The 13,422-nt window shown below is 40.1% G+C and overlaps 2 protein-coding genes across 3 annotated transcripts; one reads left to right on the top strand and one right to left on the bottom strand.

Annotated features, from left to right (window-relative positions):
* The first annotated feature begins 2,820 nt into the window (after positions 1–2,820).
* On the top strand, positions 2,821–3,464 carry LOC116181039. Of its 2 annotated transcripts, none has more exons than XM_031501266.1 (5): positions 2,821–2,934; positions 2,983–3,045; positions 3,094–3,159; positions 3,211–3,282; positions 3,332–3,464. In XM_031501266.1, exons 1-5 carry the CDS (start codon positions 2,880–2,882, stop codon positions 3,394–3,396), a joined length of 321 nt encoding a protein of 106 aa, XP_031357126.1. In that variant the 5' UTR covers positions 2,821–2,879; the 3' UTR covers positions 3,397–3,464. The 2 variants fall into 2 exon arrangements, with proteins under 2 accessions (XP_031357126.1, XP_031357127.1); XM_031501267.1 differs by having other exon boundaries at positions 2,826–2,934; positions 2,986–3,045.
* Positions 3,465–7,597: 4,133 nt separating this feature from the next.
* Positions 7,598–11,438, bottom strand: LOC116181022. Its single transcript, XM_031501245.1, has 15 exons — positions 11,331–11,438; positions 10,986–11,282; positions 10,875–10,940; positions 10,478–10,651; positions 10,378–10,425; positions 8,743–8,862; positions 8,600–8,695; positions 8,465–8,551; positions 8,384–8,419; positions 8,270–8,335; positions 8,181–8,225; positions 8,091–8,132; positions 8,008–8,037; positions 7,923–7,958; positions 7,598–7,876 (listed from the first exon to the last, which is right to left on the bottom strand). The coding sequence occupies exons 1-15, from the start codon at positions 11,380–11,382 to the stop codon at positions 7,704–7,706; spliced, it is 1,368 nt and encodes a 455-aa protein (XP_031357105.1). The 5' UTR covers positions 11,383–11,438; the 3' UTR covers positions 7,598–7,703.
* Positions 11,439–13,422: the final 1,984 nt, after the last annotated feature.

Below are 13,422 nucleotides of genomic sequence, written 5' to 3'. Positions count from 1 at the left end.
TATCCAAAAATCCTAAATACAAGCTGGGCCCATTTATCTCTAAGCGTAAATTTGTTTATAAAACCGATAAAAACAGCACCCACGTCACATGTTTTCATATAAAAACTACGTAATTATGTATCTTATCACGTTCCACTTATTTTGCAAAGAATCCGAGAAATTTGTTATCTGGATCACGCCAAACTTTGGAGGTGATACGGAATCCCATCGGCGTGATCCCGAAAAACAGTCCCTATTTTGTACTGGGTGGGGGTTTTTCTTTTTTCATGATAGCTGTTACCCATACCAAACTGATTGCACAAGCGCTTTCAAGGATCGGCGTGGCAAAGGTCCTTTTAATTTAACTGTCCTTTTGCCTCGCGAGGTTAAAATCGTCTTTTTACCATGGCCTAATTTGCAATCAAATAGTTAATTGAGAACGCTTATTACATATTAATTAATTAAACCGGTTAATTGAGTTTGATATCGCCATTTTTCCATTTTATCGAGTGCATTGTAAACGTTAAATAAGCATCGGTGGTTCAGTGGTAAATGCTCGCCTGCCAGGCGGGCGGCCCGGATTCGATTCTCACACAATCAAACATATTGCATAATTAGGTGCTAATTAGGTGCTAATTAAGTGCCCTATCCCCGAATTAAATGCTCCATTTTTTTAAATATTACATGTTGTGCCAGGTTCATAGGTAGCTTCGATGCTGGAGACAAAAATCTCAAGTGACTTGGGATGGTGCTCGACAGCTTTTCAGGGTTTCCTAGCGTTTTCCATTGAGTTTTTAGTATTCCCTATAAGCCCCGTTCAGAGCTTTTGGGAGTATTGTAGATCGTTCCAGACATGCGAAAGTTCTCAGGGTTTTATGAGAGGTAAAACTTCCTGGAGAAGACTTTGATAGATCTAGAACGGACATGGAACACTCCCACAAGGGTTTGGAGGGACCAAAATATCTCTGAAAGGTAGCTTCAATGCTAGAGACATCTTTTCAAAGATTTCAAGTGACTTGGGATGGTGCTCGACAGCTTTTCAGAGTTTCCTAGCGTCTTCCATTGACTTTTTAGTATTCCCTATAGGCCCCGTTCAGAGCTTTTGGGAGTACTGTAGATCGTTCCAGACATGCGAAAGTTCTCAGGGTTTTATGAGAGGTAAAACTTCCTGGAGAAGACTTTGATAGATCTAGAACGGACATGGAACACTCCCACAAGGGTTTGGAGGGACCAAAATATCTCTGAAAGTAGCTTCAATGCTAGAGACATCTTTTCAAAGATCTCAAGTGGCTTGGGATGGTGCTCGACAGCTTTTCTGGGTTTCCTAGCGTCTTCCATTGACTTTTTAGTATTCCCTATAAGCCCCGTTCAGAGCTTTTGGGAGTATTGTAGATCGTTCCAGACATGCGAAAGTTCTCAGGGTTTTATGAGAGGTAAAACTTCCTGGAGAAGACTTTGATAGATCTAGAACGGACATGGAACACTCCCACAAGGGTTTGGAGGGACCAAAATATCTCTGAAAGGTAGCTTCAATGCTAGAGACATCTTTCAAAGATCTCAAGTGACTTGAGGTGGTGCTCGACAGCTTTTCAGGGTTTCCTAGCGTTTTCCATTGAGTTTTTAGTATTCCCTATAAGCCCCGTTCAGAGCTTTTGGGAGTATTGTAGATCGTTCCAGACATGCGAAAGTTCTCAGGGTTTTATGAGACGTAAAACATCCTGGAGAGGACTTTGATAGAACTAGAACGGACATGGAACACTCCCATAAGGGTTTGGAGGGACCAAAATATCTCTGAAAGGTAGCTTCAATGCTAGAGACATCTTTTCAAAGATCTCAAGTGACTTGTGATGGTGCTCGACAGCTTTTCAGGGTTTCCTAGCGTTTTCCATTGAGTTTTTAGTATTCCCTATAAGCCCCGTTCAGAGCTTTTGGGAGTATTGTAGATCGTTCCGGACATGCGAAAGTTCTCAGGGTTTTATGAGAGGTAAAACTTCCTGGAAAGGACTTTGATAGATCTGGAACGGACATGGAACACTCCCACAAGGGTTTGGAGGGACCAAAATATCTCTGAAAGGTAGCTTCAATGCTAGAGACATCTTTCAAAGATCTCAAGTGACTTGAGATGGTGCTCGACAGCTTTTCAGGGTTTCCTAGCGTCTTCCATTGACATCTTTTTCAAAGGATCAATTACAAGTGACTAGAGGTGTGATGGTCCGGCTTACGAATTAGGGAAAACTGCAGGCTAATTCGGTGTCAGGGTGCTTGGCCTAAGGTAATTTCCATCTCCGCCACAGATGAAAAATTCACCTCAACCCATTCGAACACCGACCTTCGGATTTATAACCCAATGCTTTTAGCCATAAATCCGATTCCCTATAAGCCCCGTGCAGAGCTTTTGGGAGTATTGTAGATCGTTCCGGACATGCGAAAGATCTCAGGGTTTTATGAGAGGTAAATCTCCCTGGAGAGGACTTTGATAGATCTAGAACGGACATGGAACGTTACCAAAAGGGTTTGAAGACACCGAAATATCTCTGAAGGGTAGCTTCAATGCTGGAAACATATTTGCAAAGATCTTAGTGACCTGGGATGGTGCTCGATAGCTTGCCAGAGTTTGTCCAAACTTTCTTCCAATTTGCTTGGAAAGTATTTCATTTTTTGAGTGTTACTTGGACTTAATTTGTATAAAAAAATCCATTGGGATACAGAAAAATTTTGACCTTAAAACCCATTAATCGGGCAATGTGTTAAAAAACCACAATCTCCATTTAATGTATAGTATCTCAAAATCTGTAACGGAAGTCGTTCGATAACGACTTTATTTGTGCAACTTAATTAGTTCTATTAATCGCAGAAGCAAGTTAATTGTACCATAGGCTGCACGGCGCGTACAAGCGAAAATGTCCCTACGATCCTTCATACTTTTGAGCATTTTTGCGTTTGTCCTGGCATTCGGTATGCGTATTATGATTGTATAAGTGAATAATTAGATCTAATTTGCAGCAGATGAGCCAACCGAACATCCCAATGCTACACATGTCGAGGAACATGCTCCAGCGGAAGCCGGTAAGTCCGTACTTTCGCCAATTGATCACAGACGGATTTCATTTTAAGGCCAAAAAGCGGAGACTTCGCCCCCACCTTTAGCTCCTAGATACAATGGCGCTGGTGCCGACTCAGGTAAGCTTCAACGTTCTTAAGCTAAACAGAAATCCAAGTCGTGTTCTATAGGTGAGCCATCTGGGGGTGAGCCGATACCCCATGATCCAGTGACAGAAGGCGGCGCGTCATCCTCAAGCCTAAGTGAGTCTTTCGGTGCCCTGTGAGACCCAGACTCATATTTCTCTTTCAGGCAACTTTTTCATCTTGGTCACCTGTAACTTGCTCGTCACCTTCTTGGTGAAACATTTTGCTTGAGTGCGTTATCGACTGTAGAAGTTAGTGTAGCGGAATTCTTTAATAATTAATATATGATTCTGTTCTAATGTTTTTCAATATATCCATGGTAATGTTAAAGAAACTAGATTCTTAAAAGGTTTGGTATTTGTATTGCACAAAAGGTTTTGTAATTCCAGGGGAACGCCAATAGTGCGGTTTAGTGATAATAATAATAGTAATGTACCACGTGGGAATAGATTGCGGTTTTCGCTATTTCCGTATTCGTGGTTTTCTGCTTTTCATTTTGGTTCACAACTGTATCAAAAGGCTTTATCTCGATTCCTATCAATAAAAATGTATAAAGGGTGTGGTCGTATTTTTCAAGGGAAGGTTTTTGGTGTACTCAATTTAAAAGTTTAATCATCAGAAGTAGGATTAAGAATGAGAAATCCATATCCAAAAAATGATTAATCAAAATGGTTTTTGTATGGTACTGCTTATTTTTTAATTAAAATTGTTACTAGGAGATCTTTATCACAATGCGACCAAAGCTCATTGTCAAGAAAAGTCATTTCTGAGTCATGGAGGAAATTAGTTTCCGTATCGAAGTTACTATCAATAACATGGTTTGATAAACCCAGGTGGTTACGACGAATAGATTCGACAAATTTCTGTAGTCTCGTGTGGCAGAATGCAGAAAGAACGTAATTTTTGGAAATATTGGAATAGGATTGCCCTTTCGATGCCGTTAAATAAAAAAATTTCCCTACTGTAGCAGTACGTACGAAACGAACTTTGGAAAAACAGTGGCCGTGTAAAGTCACATTCGGCTCGTGTGTTAGAGAGAGAACGCATGATTTTTCCCAAAAATGGCGGAAGTTACCAGATTCTAGTAACTTTAATGTTAAGGATTGTGCCACCTGTTTGGAGATATCTGTATACAACATGACAGTACTATGAAGTTAGGTTATAAAAAATTACAGCTATTCAGAATTTATTTGTCAATTTTTTTAAGTTGGCAGCAAATTTGCCCAAAAATGGCGGATGATTGCGGTACTTTCTATATCTAGTGGCTTTATGGCCCTGTTTGCAACAGTGCACCCTAATAGGAATTTTACAAACTGACTGACTTCACCTGAGATATACTACATCAGAAACAATTGGTACGATGGGAAAGATGCGAAACACTCTGTATATACAACAATCGTTCTGCGCAGCTGCCGAACATGGGGATTTTTCACGACGAATCTCGCCAGAAAGCAACTGGTAACTGGATCCCGATCCGAGGTCTCGAGTAATGGCGGATTTTTCTCAATGTTTATTTTATTTGCTCTGTTTGAAAAGGTGGTCATTTTATTCCGTCTCGTACTAACCGTTAATGTTTGAATTTCATGCACAATTTCTTATTATTTACGTTTTGGCGTGCTCCAAGTTTCTGTTTGAGTACCGTTATTGAATCATGTTTGTGGGTATGCCTGTATATTATTTTATTAAGTATTTATTTTTGCATTCATGTAAAAGTATATTATAGGTGTGATTTTGTTCTGTACCCCAAGACAGGCTCCCTCGAAACACGCGACGAGGTAGAAGAAGTGACAGAACACACTGAAATGTCAAAGTTTTAAACTATCATCTCTGCGCCGTTAGTTTTGAACGAGAATCTTTAAATAAAACTGACATTTATCATAATTTGACATGACAATGTATATTGATCATACAATCAAACAATTTTTTAGCTCCAATATGGCGGATTATAAGTTTTCGCCTGACGCCTAATACAGTCACAGCTGTAGTGTGAGGTAATTCCTTGGGTAATTCCCATCTCTGTCACAGATGAAAAATTCACCTCAAACCAGATTCGAACTCCCGACCTCCGGATTTATAACCCAACGCTCTACCACCACAAAGAAGAGAAGAACCTACGAAGCTCTGGAACAGCTTAAAACTGTTATAAATTACTCCATGCTCCAGGAAGCACTTCTAAAGCTTGAGCAGAGTTTAAAGTGTCTAAGGCTAAGTCCGTTGGGTAGACTTTAGGAACTTTTCCAAAGAATTGTGAGCCTTTCTTAAAGCTAGCGAACCTCTGGAGCTGTTAACTTGGCTCCCCCCCCACTGAGAGATTTCATAGTCGTATTATTTTGAAATGAATGCGCTCGTTATGCGCTCATATGCGCCACCGATAATAACTCTTGCGCCATTATCGTTTTTTAGAAATCCGAAAAAACATTTGGGAGGGGGGCAAGTGAACGTAGCTCCCCCCAGTACGTATTTTGTCCCTTGTAACTAGGTCACCTGATACATTTGGTTATGCGCTCAATTGCGCCACTTGAATTAAAGCTAGCGCCATTACGGTTAAGCCGTGACAAATTTTCAAAAAGTGGGGGGGGGGGCCAACTTAACGTTTTTAAAAGTTACTTTTTTTTAACATCTTTTCATACGAAATTGTACTCTCAGGTATGCGCTGAAATGCGCCGTAAAAAGATATCTTTGCGCCATTATTGTTTTTTTGTTATCCTTAAATATATTTGGGGGTGCCAAGTGAACGGAATCCCCCATAACGCATTTTGCTACCGGTATTTGTGCCCCTTGATACATCTGGTTATGAGCTCAATTGCGCCACTTGAATTAAAGCTAGCGCCATTACGGTTAAGCCATAAAAAATTTTTAAAAAGGGGGGGGGCTAACTTAACGTTTTCAAAAGTTACGTTTTTTAACATGTTTTTTCTACTACATCGTACCTTTCATCATGCGCTAAAATGCGCCGTAAGCAAAAATCTTGGCGCCATTATAGTGTTTCAAAAACACTATACAGGGTGTTTTTTTGGAAGCTTTAGTTAAACGATTTTGGGAAAGTAAAATAGTTAGGTTTTTAAAAATTTGTATTTAAGAGTTACTCCGAAGGCCGAATCGATGTAAAATATTTTCAAAATGGACACACCTCCGGAAATAACTTTTGAAAACGCTAAGTTAGACCCTCCACTTTTTAAAAATGTTTTATGGCTTAACCGTAATGGAGCTAGCTTTAATTCAAGTGGCGCAATTGAGCGCATACCCAAATGTATCAGGTGACCTAGTTACAAGGGACAAAATACGTACTGGAGGGGGGCTACGTTCACTTGGCCCCCCCCCAAATGTTTTTTCGGATTTCTAAAAAACGATAATGGCGCAAGAGTTATTATCGGTGGCGCATATGAGCGCATAACGAGCGCATCCATTTCAAAATAATACGACTATGAAATCTCTCAGTGGGGGGGCCAAGTTAACGGACCCCTGTAAAGGGTCCATAAACGTTTGAAAAGGATGGACCTTGCGGGAGACTAGCAACCTTCGGTGGGGCCAAGACTTGGAGGCATGGACTTGAGGCACAATTTAGAGCTCTAGACAGCTTTCTGGATATTTCTGGCTAAGGCTAAGTCACGTTTGAATGGAGTAGTCGATTTCTGGCGAAAAGCAAAGGTTATAGTCTTGCCTACAAATTGGGTCGAAAAAATGAATTTGCTTAAATCGACCGGGAAAAGACTTATTCTTACACGGGAAGCTTTCTAACGATTGTAATATTAAATTTTCATTGCGTTCTAAATCTTTTTTTAAGTTTCAGGAACTTTACAGAGCGCCCTTGAGAGTTTCACAATCGTTCTAGGCGCGTCTTCGCAGTGCTTTCGGGTCTATCTACACTTTGCTCGGTTCAAGTAACTCCCGAAAACTGTGCAAAGTAGAAACGCCCAAGGAATCTTCTGCAAAGGCTATGAAGAAACAAAAATTTCTAGAGAGTGGTAGAAACGTTAAGCCTATTTCTACTAATAAATACTTTCCAAAGCGTTCGAAGTCTTCTCAGTCCATCTCCAGAGCAGAGCAGAGTGTCTGAAAAGCTCTGAAAAATGGCGCGCTTAATTAGTTTCTCCTCGACCGCGCACGGCTGTTTTAATCTCCCTACGAAATACGATTTACTCGACGTTAACCGTTCATTACTTTACGAGTTTTTTTTATTACACACTGTTTGTTCTGGTAATCCAAAACCCGAACTAATCTGGCATTAGTGCTCGAAGTAAAAAACCAATAACCGATACAACGCATTGACTATATCGTTGCCCAAGACCGAATGCATCCTAAAAATCTCCCTGTCAGGATCCCTACCATCCTACTTCATTGACTACCGCCCACAAAATGGCTTCTTGTGAGTGAAACACGGTGATTTTTGCTTCGTTTTCGTTTCGACAGGCTCTGGAAACCAAGGACTATCAAAAATGGAAGTTTATTTATTAAAATAATTTATAACGCGGCTTTGCATATTCAACAGTGACACTCTCCGGTTCACCTGCTCCTCTGCACTCAGCGAAAAAAGGCAACTAGGGCAGTAGCGACTCTGTACCATCTTCTACTGTTGGAAGAGTCACAGGCTGGGGCAGCTTAACATACTGTGTCGCTGGCGGTGGGAAATCATTCGAAGGTTTGTACTCCAGCAAGTGCCATATTCTGATAATGAACGCGAGCAGGAGTATCACGAGGATTAGGAGCAGCGCTAAAAGACCTTTGACTTCCAAAGCTTAAGAAAATGCGTCGCTTACCATACACAATGTACTTAAATAGCATCATATCGTGCACTGAAAGAGGAGGTAATAACAAGTGCGGCGTAAACTCTTGGAAACTTACCTTCCCGGTTTATTTTATCGACAGTCGACTCTAAAAAAATGACCGAATTGACAGAAAATGGTAACGCTACAGGGGGCACTTACCCATAGATTGCACAGTGGTAGCTTCGGTAGGCGTAGCGGATTCTGCAACGAAGCCGATTCAAAACAAATTGGTGTTAATTGGATACTCACTCGTGGCATGTTCAGGTGGTTTGGTGGAAATCTCTTTGTCTTTTTCTAAAAGCAACATTTAGTTACTAGTGGGAAAGTGGGTTACTCACCATGGGAGGGCCTCCTAAGATCATTCAGGTTAATGGCGACCCAGTCCTTGCGCGAGGTCTTAGATTCTGACAATGTGAAATTACACTCGTCCCCGTTTTTTTATATAAACTTACCTATCTCCAAGGGGGGTTCGGTCACTATCACTGTTTCTAAAGGTTTCGATTAGTCTAAGATCTTCCAGTATGACGGCTTACCTTGCTCCTTCGGGATGGAATCTCGATTATCCATATAGTCGGCGTAGATGTCATTCAAACCGATGGGAATGCGTCCTATGGGTTCCCCTGCGGCTTACAAATGAAAGAGGGGGGTGATACAGGTCAGATGATTACCTCCAAAGCGATTGAAGAGCATGTTCGGCTCGTGGTGATCAAAAAAGACGTTTTCGTCACTTGGATTTTTGTCGACGGTGTACATGAAGTTGGCGGCTGCAAGAAAAGGGGCGTAATGGGAAGAAATAGAAAGAAATGCTCACCATTTGCATATGATTTATCTTTAGCGGTCACCTCCTCCCCTTGGTTTGGGTTGTCATCAAACTCGTAGTCCTCATACAAGTCTTCAACGTACTCTTCCGTTTTGGTGGTAGTGGTTGAGTCTGAAATGAGGAGGGAGTGTTATTTACACCAGTACCTTCAATTCTTTTTTATTTTCCTTATGGCCCTTATCTTCATCAGCTATTTGCACCACAGTGTTTTCATTTGGAATTCATGTCACTCAGTGACCGTCAAAAAAACCGAAAAAGTTGTATGTAACACTAGTCTATAACATTTGGAAAAAGTACGAATTGATTTGGATTCTACGCACCAAAATTAATATCAAAAAGTGTTTTCCCGAGAAATTTTGGTGCAGTCGATTTTTGGTAAAAATGGAAGGTTATACACTGCCTTTTTTTGAGCCCCGAAAAAAAATTGTCTCAGATCGACCCGGAAAAAAAATTTTCTTATAGAATGTGGCCTGTAGAATCCATAATTTCAAACAGTTCCAAGATTGGGCTACTAGTTCAAAAGTTACAGCCCTTTGAATTTTTTTCGAAATTGGTTTCTAGTCTATAACTTTTGATTGAGAAGTCTGATCGAAAAAGTACGAATTGTTTTGGATTCTACGCACCAAAATTAATAAGAAAAAGTGTTTTCCCGAGAAATTTTGGTGTAGTCGATTTTTGGTAAAAAAGGAAGGTTATACACTGCCTTTTTTTGAGCCCCGAAGAAAAAATTGTCTCAGATCGACCCGGAAAAAAAATTTTCTTATAGAATGTGGCCTGTAGAATCCATAATTTCAAACAGTTCCAAGATTGGGGTACTAGTTCAAAAGTTACAGCCCTTTGAATTTTTTTTCGAAATTGGTTTCTAGTCTATAACTTTTGATTGAGAAGTCTGATCGAAAAAGTACGAATTGTTTTGGATTCTACGCACCAAAATTAATAAGAAAAAGTGTTTTCCCGAGAAAATTTGGTGCAGTCGATTTTTGGTAAAAAAGCAAGGTTATACACTGCCTTTTTTTGAGCCCCTAAGAAAAAATTGTCTCAGATCGATCCGGAAAAAAAATTTTCTTATAGAATGTGGCCTGCAGAGTCCATAATTTCAAACAGTTCCAAGATTGGGCTACTAGTTCAAAAGTTACAGCTCTTTGAATTTTTTTTCGAAAAAAAATGGTTTCTAACATCTAGTTAGCATCCTGGAGGGGAGCATAACTGCCACAGCAGGTGTACACAAAATATGAAATTGGAAAGAATGAAAAAATTAACGAAAATTTAAGAAAAGTCAAAAAAACTGCAGATTCAGAAACTGAGAGAATGTAGAAGCACTTGATACTGTTAGAAAATCAAAAATTCAAAAAAATTATTAAATTGCGTGGGATCATAACAAAACTTCTGAGGCAGAAAGAACTATAAAGGAGAATTAGAAAACCTCAAAAATTCTGGCAGGTGTACCGAAGTTTTTAAAAAGAAACAAAAGCTACTCAAAAAATTCAAAAAAATAGTGCAACATATTCACAGTAGTTTTTTGAGTTAGTTTACCCAAGCTTAGCATCTTAAGTTCTAAATAATATCGCAATTAAAGTGGCGACTGGAAACAAGATGGTGCGTTATTGCAATTAAAATGGCACTTACCACGTTCATTTGCCCCTTCTTCAACTAAAGGGGCCACAGTCAATTTTTCTAAAAGAAAGAAGGTGAAAATGCAGCTAACTGTTTTTTACACGTGCGTTACCTTCTACTTCAACTTCACTTTGAGTTGTTGTCCCTTTGACGCTAGTGGTTTTTTCCTCGCCTCCTGAAAATACCTCTGTATCTATTTTTTGTGTTTGTGCACGGTACGGCTTTTCTGCATAACCTTCGTCATTGAGGTAATCTTCTTCGCGTGGAATGGTTACACCAATCAAATCTGGAAAAAAATAAACCAGTTTTCTCAAGGTTTTTCGAGAATCTGGAAACAGTGTCAAAGAGAAGCAGTTGGGATGGAACATTAATGAGATGATCTTGAGAACTGAAGGATTAGCGGGGGAGGGGGCTGTCTAAATCAGGGGATTCGTAATCTATAAATTAGTGATAAGATGATCCCAAAGGGAAGATGGCAAAAGGATGCATTTTTAGCGAAATGAACTTACTTAGCTTTTCCTCTTTTGCAATTTTTCGCACTTCTTCGTACAGTTTTCTGAGTGGAGGGGATAGATCTGCAAATCGACCCTGAGTACCTATCCACTCCGCCAGGTACTAACCTTCTACACTATTCCTAGGGGCTACGTTAATCATGACACTTTTGTACCTATTGCCCTTTCGGTCCAGGCACAAGTACTCTCCCCTGTCTTCCAGACGAACAGGGTGAAATGCCAACTCATCGCTCTCAGTACGGACGACGTTTCCAACGGCCTTCCACACGGGGTCACCATCCGAAAGGGGCGGTGCTAACATACACTTAAGTGTAAAGTAAGTCCCCTCGTCTACGTCCAGCCGAGAAGGCGCGTCTCTTGTTTCGGATCCCTGACGTAAAACAATGTCCAGTTCCGACTCCGCACCTTAAAATCGTCTTAACCGGTGGCCGAACCTTCATCCGAAGAACTTACCCCAAGCGGCGGCGAAAATTACGCCCAACAACAGCGCGGAGTTTTGCCACATTTTCACTAATTTCCCCGTTCTGGACGATTGTTGGCAACGGGAGAAATCAATATTCCCACCGACAATCAAGCTTCCTGCCCGGCCGACCGCAGATTTTTCCTAATTAACATGTTTTTTTGCTAATTAGATACGCGGGTAGATTGCTGAAGTTTTTGGGGCCGCCAAACGACTTCCCGCAAGCAACCCAGTAAAAACATGTTGTGGCGAGAAGCGGGCGCGATTTTCCAGAAGAGGTCGCTTCGTACCAGGATGAGTAGGTACGTATCTCCGCGTTCCCATTGGGTAGACGAAATTTCGTTGCTCACGACTATAATATATCCGTTTGGATATCAAAAGGTTTCAAGGCGGCAGGAGGAAGCAAGGACGCCGATATCTGACGGCCCCAATTATTGCGATTACACCCCACCAAAGCAATCAGTGGCTTATCATAAACAGTGAAATCTTCGTTCCATAAAAGATAACTTGAAATACACTCAAACGATATGTCGTGAAGTAGGTTATAATTTTACTCCTGTTACACTCGTATATTAAAATGGGGAAAAATACCCCTTTTCCTGCGATAATAAAGCTTCTTATATACAACTGGAGAAAAACATGAGATAAACTTTTACAAGTACTACGCAAACAATTTCCAGATGTTTAAATTTTAAATCTTATAACACGTAATTTAATTTTACGATGCTTTCGAAAACTGTCAAAAAGTTATTCTTCGAAACAGTTTTCAAAAAATATTTCAAAGCCAAATTTCGTTTTAAATCTTTTCCAATTTGGTATCAGGAGGTTATAATGTGCGAGGAGGTGTTTAAGCTCCTAATACACGACGGGACAATCAGAAAACTCTTTTAAAATTTTGTCTGGCTACCAGGAGAACATAATAGTCGAGGAGGTCATTTCCCATCACCTACAAAAATATTTCGAATCCAAATTTCGTTTTAAATATTTTCTAATTTGGTATCAGGAGGTTATAATGTGCAAGGGGTTGTTTCAGCTCCTAATACACGAGGGGACAATCAGAAAATTCTTTTAAAATGTTGTCTGGCTACCAGGAGAACATAATAGTCGAGGAGGTCTTTTCCCATCACCCACAAAAATATTTCGAAGTCAAATTTCGTTTTAAATCCTTTCCAATTTGGTATCAGGAGGATATAATGTGCGAGGAGGTGTTTCAGCTCCTAATACACGAAGGGCCAATCAGAAAATTATTGTAAAATTTTGTCTGGCTACCAGGAGAACATAATAGTCGAGGAGGTCTTTTCCCATCACCCACAAAAAAATTTCGAAGCCAAATTTCGCTTTAAATTTTTCCAATTTGGTATCAGGAGGTTATAATGTGCGAGGAGGTGTTTAAGCTCCTAATACACGAGGGGACAATCAGAAAATTCTTTTAAAATTTTGTCTGGCTACCAGGAGAACATAATAGTCGAGGAGGTCTTTTCCCATCACCCACAAAAATATTTCGAAGCCAAATTTCGTTTTAAATCTTTTCCAATTTGGTATCAGGAGGTTATAATGTACGAGGAGGTGTTTCAGCTCCTAATACACGAGGGGACAATCAGAAAATTCTTTTAAAATTTTGTCGGCTACCAGGAGAACATAATAGTCGAGGAGGTCTTTTCCCATCACCCACAAAAATATTTCGAAGCCAAATTTCGTTTTAAATCTTTCCAATTTGGTATCAGGAGGTTATAATGTGCGAGGAGGTGTTTCAGCTCCTAATACACGAGGGGACAATCAGAAAATTCTTTTAAAATTTTGTCCGGCTACCAGGAGAACATAATAGTCGAGGAGGTCTTTTCCCATCACCCACAAAAATATTTCGAAGCCAAATTTCGTTTTAAATCTTTTACAATTTGGTATCAGGAGGTTATAATGTGCGAGGAGGTGTTTCAGCTCCTAATACAGGAGGGGGCAGTCAGAAAATTCTTTTAAAATTTTGTCTTGCTACCAGGAGAACATAATAGTCGAGGAGCACTTTTCCCATCACCCACAAAAATATTTCGAAGCCAAATTTCGTTTTAATTCTTTTCCAATTTGGTATCA

Source organism: Photinus pyralis, unplaced genomic scaffold, assembly GCF_008802855.1.
Source record: "Photinus pyralis isolate 1611_PpyrPB1 unplaced genomic scaffold, Ppyr1.3 Ppyr1.4_LG9, whole genome shotgun sequence".
Lineage (NCBI taxonomy): Eukaryota > Metazoa > Arthropoda > Insecta > Coleoptera > Lampyridae > Photinus > Photinus pyralis.
Note: the sequence above shows the minus strand (reverse complement) of the source record. Positions and strands in the feature narration are given on the sequence as shown.

Coding starts and splice junctions, on each gene's coding strand:
- LOC116181039 (XM_031501266.1), top strand. CDS start 2,880: ATGTCCCTACGATCCTTCATACTTTTGAGCATTTTTGCGTTTGTCCTG. Junction 3,160..3,210: donor TGGCGCTGGTGCCGACTCAG/GTAAGCTTCAAC, acceptor CGTGTTCTATAG/GTGAGCCATCTGGGGGTGAG. Junction 3,283..3,331: donor CGCGTCATCCTCAAGCCTAA/GTGAGTCTTTCG, acceptor TTTCTCTTTCAG/GCAACTTTTTCATCTTGGTC.
- LOC116181022 (XM_031501245.1), bottom strand. CDS start 11,382: ATGTGGCAAAACTCCGCGCTGTTGTTGGGCGTAATTTTCGCCGCCGCT. Junction 10,426..10,477: donor AAGTGAAGTTGAAGTAGAAG/GTAACGCACGTG, acceptor TCTTTCTTTTAG/AAAAATTGACTGTGGCCCCT. Junction 7,877..7,922: donor ATTTAAGTACATTGTGTATG/GTAAGCGACGCA, acceptor AAGGTCTTTTAG/CGCTGCTCCTAATCCTCGTG.